The sequence below is a fragment of the Blastomyces dermatitidis genome (assembly GCF_000003525.1).
Source record: "Blastomyces dermatitidis ER-3 genomic scaffold supercont1.4, whole genome shotgun sequence".
Classification (NCBI taxonomy): Eukaryota; Fungi; Ascomycota; class Eurotiomycetes; order Onygenales; family Ajellomycetaceae; genus Blastomyces; species Blastomyces dermatitidis.
The window spans coordinates 6,355,746-6,363,143 of NW_025544777.1; the positions used below are offsets into that span (position 1 = coordinate 6,355,746).

Here is a 7,398-nt window from a genome sequence, read left to right on the forward strand (position 1 = left end):
TTTCTTGAAGACATTAACTTGTTCTTCTGTCAGTGATATTATATATTCATCATTGATCTTGTCTCACAGAGTCACAGCATTGTCAGCTTCCAAGATTTCAATAGTGATTCAAACATTTTCAACAAGACTTGATAGCATACACCTATATAGAGACTTGAAACAGATCCTCCACTTCTCAGAGTTGATATGACATGTAAAAGAGGATTCTTGTTGAGTTCTCAATAGAATATCAGTTTCATCAATAACTTTCACATCAGTCAACATATCAATACACCAGGCTTCATAATTAGAGTCATCAAATGTGGTCACTGATTTGATGTCTAGTGCATATTTGACTTTCTTCTGGTATTCTCACAACTCATCTCTCATAGTGTCTCTTTGTGCAGAGACAGATGTAGTGAGATGTTGAGTGATTTCAGCTGCAGCCATCTGATTCTGTAGCATCATCTGTATAAGATTCATAAGATTGCCTGTGATGCAATAGATAGATTGATTCAGATCATCATTAAAAGTTGACATTCTGAGAATGAGAAATGGTGAAGGATTTGAACAATTAAAATGAACAGATTCTGCAGATGAATATTGACTCTGCTTTTCTTTGTTCTGAAGCTTCTCTGTTGTCTCATCATCAAATTTCATACTCTGGTGAAAACTGATCTCAGTCTCATCTTGTAAGTCAGGAGCCTTCTCATAATGAGTGATCATTCTATCAATGAGTTGTCTAGTGAAGTGTGTGATTCTGGGCCTTGAGCTGAACTCTGAAGTAACAGATGTATCACTCATATTGAGGTGGCTCTGCTTCTCCTAAGTGTGTAAAAAAAAAAAAAAAAAAAAGTGATATTCTCCACAATGGAGAACACACTTTCTCAAAAATATAAAGTATATGAATCTGCTGACCAGCAGATTCAGGGAAAATGGAATATCTCTAATAAAGAGTAAGAGTCTTTCCAAAAAAGGTGAACTATCTGTGTCAAAAATGTTGGTGCAATGTTCTAAAAAGAAAAATGTGCCATCCAGGCTATAACCTGTAGAATAGTTGAAGGTTGTATTGATAGATCTATCTACAGGAACATAATATAGTGATGAGTCATGTGATCTAGTGGGATCGCTAACCGCAACGGCTGTAAGAGTCAATAATAAAGCTCTGAGATACCTGTGACTCAGCAGAAGCCTTCATGATGAGTGCTAAATAAGAGCAAGAAGATCAAGTCAATATCTGATAAGATTCTGCAGAGCAGTATAAGATAGAAGATCTTGTGTGATTGAATCTTAGAAATATACAGATTATATACGCATTCTGTACATTAAATTATCATTATATAAAATACACAGTGACAGAAGTTCTAGACAGCTACAACTACTATCTTAATACTTCATCAGAGATTTATAATATATTTTATACAAGCTCGCTTCACTCTACTGTCACTGACTCATTTTCTTCTTAACTAACTTTCAACAGACAGCTGTCAGAGATCATAGAAGAAGATAATGAACTTGAGTAAGAGATTGAGAAAATTCTTGATGAGAGACTCTGCAGCTGCAGCTGATAATATCTTGTAAAATGAGTTAACTATGATTATCTGATCTGAACTCTGAGTTCTGTGTTATCTGAGACTGTAGCTCTTGACTGATACTCAAATCAAGAGTGTACTGATCAAGCATGACTGAGGATATTCAGATATACACTCATAAGTACTTGAATTATCAGGTCACAAAAGAATCTAAGAAAGGATTAAAATATGAGAAAGTGTAATATCAGATAAAATGTATAATACAATTCTTTAAACAATAAGAGATGAACCTCATAGACATATTACTGTGAACACTAAATGGAAATCATTGAATAATCACTGCTATTAAGTACACCACTGGCTGGCCAGTTACAAAACAGTTTGAGAGATGATAGAGAAGATGATGATGAAGTTTCTATATGATGAGATCTATGTTAACTATGAAATACTATATGAGATTCTAACTGATAACAGTGTAAATCAGATAGAAGAAGTAGTGAGGTATTTTATGAGCCAGTTACAGACAAGATATCATAGAACAACATCATATTATTCACAGATGAATGAGAAGATGAAATGATTGAATGAAATTCTGAGCAATATGCTGATGAAATATCTAGTGAGTAAGTCTATAAAAATATGAAATGAATATCTCAGTCAGGCACTATTAATCATGCAAATTCAGCAGCATGCAGTCTCTAAGTATTCATCATTCTATCTGTTGTATGAATTGCATCCGCACTTCTCAGAGAATGCTTTGAAAAAGATGAGAGAGAGAAAAGCAGTTACAGATGCAGCAGAAATAGCAGTTACAGACACAGCAGTCACAGATGTGAAATCAAGATTGAAAGAGATCAGTTATATATATGTAAAAGCGAATGAGTTACTTCAGAACTGAGCAATTTAATCAAAAAGAATACAAGACTCACTAGTAAAGAAATCAAGTCTCAAAATGAGAATATGAGTTCTTATACATAATGAGAGTTCTGAGAAGTTTTAACCTAGATGATTTAAGCTCTATAAAATACTCAAATCACATTCTCTGAAAATATACACATTGAAAGAATCAGAGGAATAAGTCTTACACAACTTAATAAATGATTCATATCTTAAAGAGATGAAGATGTAAGATCTGAGTTAATTATAATTGTCTACAGCACTATTATGAGTGTTGAAAAAGAAGAGGCTTATAATTGAAAAGTCTCATGAAATAAGAGAAATCATAGATACTTATAAATCAGATAATCTCATTTATTTCAATCTTTTTACAATTATAAGAAAAGAATAAGAAGTAATAAAGAAATTATATAAACATCACACTTTAATAAGTAATAAGATTGTAGCTGATCATATAATAATATGTCACAGACAGTGAGTGTAACACAGTAAAGAGTAGTCTCACAGCAGCAGACTTGTATATGAGTCAGATCACAGAAGAAAAAGAAATTCAGAGTTGAATTCAACTGTTTATATCAGTTTAATCACAGAGATAACAGAGAATGAAGCATCTGAAACATTTATAAACATGTGAGACTAAGTTGTCTCAATTTCTGAGAATGCTCAGAGATCAGGTAAGATTAGTTTCAATGAACTATTTACTGTAGTAGTCTGAGTGAATGAAGAGAGACAGTATAATATATGAGACACAATTACAACAGATGAAAGTTACTGAATCTAGTCACTGAATGCTGAATTATATAGAGATTGTGTAAAAGTAGTGACTAGCAGACAAAGAAAAAGTATAAGAAAAAGAGAAGAAATAATGAATTGATCATCAACTGTAAGAGTCAGCTGTAAAAAGACAAATGTTATTATACACATCTCATTCATTTTCATAGAAAGTGGTCCCATTTGAGCCTATTTAGTCTCATTCTTGGCATAAAGTTACTATTTTTAGACATTTTAAGGTTTCTTTTAGACTATTTTTAATTTTTTAAAAAGTAATGCTTTTTGATAACACTTAAATGAGGTTTAAAGTCATTTAAAGCAATAAAAATAATTTAAATTGAGAAGTGGAAATCATGATCTCATTTGGAAAATGTGATAAGAGTAGACAGTAAGTCTCACTGAGACAGTATGAGACTACTATCTAATGTTAAAACCGTGTAATGAGATCAGTTGAATTGATAATGAGACTATCAAAAAATCTGGTCCTGGTCCCAGACACGGTCACACAGTCAGTCTAATTATAACTTTATGTATAATAAAACTCATAATAATTTTTCCTAGAAAAATTAGTATTAGAAGAGAAGATGAAAAAGAAAAGACTTACACTCTTAACACTTTTAAGAAGCGAAGTAATTCTCTGATATAAATACATAATTATCTTACTATAAATACTTAAAATAAATGTAATAATCAGCATCTGCAACTGAGCTTCAGATAGTTATATCATACACAGTCTTCATATAATAAATTATTCTAGAGATTTACAAGAAGAGTGAAAGTATACACACTGAGAAATATGATTCATCAAGTCTATACAACATCTTCTTGAAATAAGAAGAGCTGATAATAACAGCAGAAGCAGCAGAGACAGAGAGAGCTGAAGTAGTGAGAGCAGAAGTAGCAGAAGTGAAGATAGTAGAAACAGAAGTAATAGAAGTAGAAGAACTGAAAACAGAGATAAGTATAAAAGATTAAGAAGAAGTAGTAAAGAGAGAAATAGTAATAGAAGAGATAGAGAGAGATGCTGAAGACTCAGTTATACATAACATAGATAATTTCTTCATTATCATATTCTTCAAGTTCTCAATTAATAATTCAATATTGAGATGTTCACTATTATTAGCAGATACAGATCTGTCAATATATAAAGATTCTATATAAATAGAAACAAACATATCAGTATTTGTGTTTATATAAAATCATGTCAGAAAATACAATCAGAGATCACTGAGAAGAAAACACTTAAAAGTGTATAAGAAGATGAAAAAGAAGTATCATTTATAATAATACATTCTGATAATTATTAGAAGAAAAACAAGGTCTGATTACATTTTATAATATGTTATACTTACTGCTAATAAACTGTCTGATATAAGCACTATAATAACACTTATTATGAGAATAGAGAGTCATCATCAGAAACATGTATAATATAATAAATAAACAGATAGAAGATATTAAACAGATGAATTGACAGAAATCTTAAATAAGATAGTAACATTCAATGATAATAATAATGAAGAAGATAATTAAAGAATGAAAAAAGTTAGTGAATAAGTAATATAATATAGTGAAAGTTTCTTTATAAGAGTGTAAGCAGAATACGCCAGCGTGGCCCAGTTGATAAGACTGATAATCAAGGCCGCACACATTAGAGATGTATGGGTTCGAATCTCACCGCTGGCATCTGTTACTTCTTACCCATGAAAGCCTCCATGTAATAGAGGCTGAGTCTAATTAGTAAGACTTGGTGCAGGGTAGAACTCTCTACTGCAAGTCAAGTCACTAGTTAAGCAAGATTCTGCGAACACTCATCAGAGTCAGTATGAGATATCAATGTCTCACTATTCTACTGTGCATCTGTCAAGGTTCTAATGATATAGAGTCAAGCCTAATATAGTGATTATACACTACTTAAGCAAGTTTCTAACTAGAGCTGTCATCAGAGCCTAGCTTTCTCTCAAATACAGAGAATGATTTTAAAAATTACTTAATTAGCAGGTCTAGATATGTATCTAGACTCTAGACAGAGCACTCTGATAGACTAGAGTCTGCAAGCTCACTATCAGCTTCTAATACTGGCAGAGAGAACTGCAGTCATTAAGTCTATGATTAGTCTCTAACACAGAGTGAGGTTATGATGACTGATTGATAGGCCTATAAGCATCTAATGAGACTGAGATCAGCAACCGGAAGCTTGATGTGTACATCATCAAGTGAGTGATGACAGCCACTAACTAACACCCCTGGAAATTAGTGGCTGGCCTGAGAGGACAGACGCGGTGGTCAGTTAATTATAGAGAGTTAAATGTAATTAGCTTAAGATACATCCTGCGGGTGACTAGCGTCTGTAGTCTATCTCTAAGACTGTGTTCTCTTTTCCTTTGTCATGATATTGTTAAATGGTTTCAAAGTATGAGACAATGTTAAAACACTGCAATTTGTAAATAGTTTTTGTATTCTGAGCTGAAATTTTCTGATTTTGCATATCTGAAATTGATGAATGTATAATAGTTAACTTTACAGATATAGAAAAAACCCTGAGAACTAAAAGTTCTTAGATAGATATCATAGTCTCTGACTGCATACATCTATAATTGAAGAATAATAATAATAATAAAGTAAGCAGAATACTAGTCTGATCAGAAATAGACTGTATAATTGTAAATACTAGTGACATGTTAATCCGCATGAAGCTAGAGCTTATATTATGATTATATAAGCGTGACTGAATCTGATGAGAGAGAATGTAATTTGAAAGAATATAAAATTATTAGATAATAACACAGTTACTTCTGAACATGCTTACAAATGTAAAGAGGTTATAGCGACCACTAATTAATTTAGTATAATATATATAAGAAGCCGGCGTATATCTGTAATTATACGCTGGCTTAAGCAATCTTTCAATCACACTCTTTTTGCATTTTCTTCTCTTCTTTCTTATAAAGAGAAGTATGAGTATTTTTTCTCTGAGTACTTTCAGAGTTTTGAGCAGATTTTAAGACAGTAAATTTAGAAATGATAGATTCTGCTGCTTGCATGTATGTTTTTTTTTTTTGATTCGAGAAAGAAAAAGATGAAGAAGAGTCAGTGATTGTACTAGAAATTTTCAATGTTTTTTAAACTGTATTTGAAATTTCAAGCTTGAACTTAATCACTTTCTGTAGTTGTTTAGTCTGAGTATGAAGAATTAACAGAACTTCTTCATTTATCTCAATCAGATACTGTTATTCAAGAATTTTACTGACTTTTTCAAGCTCTTGTATTTGAAGAAGTTATTATTTCTCTATTTCTTCTTTCTTTCTTCTCTTCAGAATTTCAATCTCAGAAATAGTATCTGAGAAAGCATCTTTTATCATATTAACTGAGTGTATTTTCAAACTTATTTTTCTCACTTAATGAAAGGGTGATCAGACTATTTCAATTGAGAGATTTATCAGTCTATTTTCAATTGAATAGTTGGTCAGACTATTTCAAAAGAAGAATGAAAGACTCTTATATATAAAATACCTGATTTTTTTCATACTAGTTCAGTAACTAGATTAGATTTTTGAAGAGAATTTAATAAACTAAAATTTGTAAGAGGTCTACACTGAATAGATTGATATAATATATAGATCTTATAATACAAAAGTAGAAAATGTTAGAGAAGAAAAGAAAGAGAAAGAGCAGAAATCAGTGATTAAAGTTGATATTTATACATATACGTGGTGAAGCTTCAGAGCATAAGAATAGAAATTCCATGAGTTTTTCAGCTGAGAATCAGCGACTGAAAATTGAAGCTTTAGAGTGAAAGAATAGAAATCTATAAAGCGTAATAAAATAGTCTATATAATTGATCAGGCGCAGCTCATCACATTAGCTCTCTCTTTTCAGAAGTGATATAGAGTTGTACATGTGTAGTTCTCATCAGTCAACAGCTACTGTCTCAGATAACATGAAGCTCAGAGTTCAGATCAGATAATTATAGTCAAATCATTTCACAAGATATTATCAGCTGTGGCTGTAGAGTCTCTTATCAAGAATATCTTCAATCTCTCATTTAAGTTCATTATCTTCTTCTATGATTCCTGGCAGCTGTCAGTCAGAAGTCAGTTGAGAAGAGAATGAATCAGTGACAGTGTAATAAAGCAAGCTTGTGTAGAAGATATCATGAATTTCTGATAATATATTAAGATAATAATTATAACTGTGTAGAACTTCGATCACTTGATAC

At 31.6% G+C, this 7,398-nt stretch overlaps 1 protein-coding gene across 1 annotated transcript; it reads right to left on the reverse strand.

The window, feature by feature from the left end:
* Nucleotides 1-351: 351 nt before the first annotated feature.
* Nucleotides 352-1,177, reverse strand: BDCG_04669 (uncharacterized protein; the record flags this gene model as incomplete). The annotated part of the gene is made up of 3 exons (XM_045420315.1): nt 352-804; nt 898-1,061; nt 1,114-1,177. 3 exons carry the CDS (start codon nt 1,175-1,177, stop codon nt 352-354), a joined length of 681 nt encoding a protein of 226 aa, XP_045276447.1.
* Between the last annotated feature and the right edge of the window lie 6,221 nt (nt 1,178-7,398).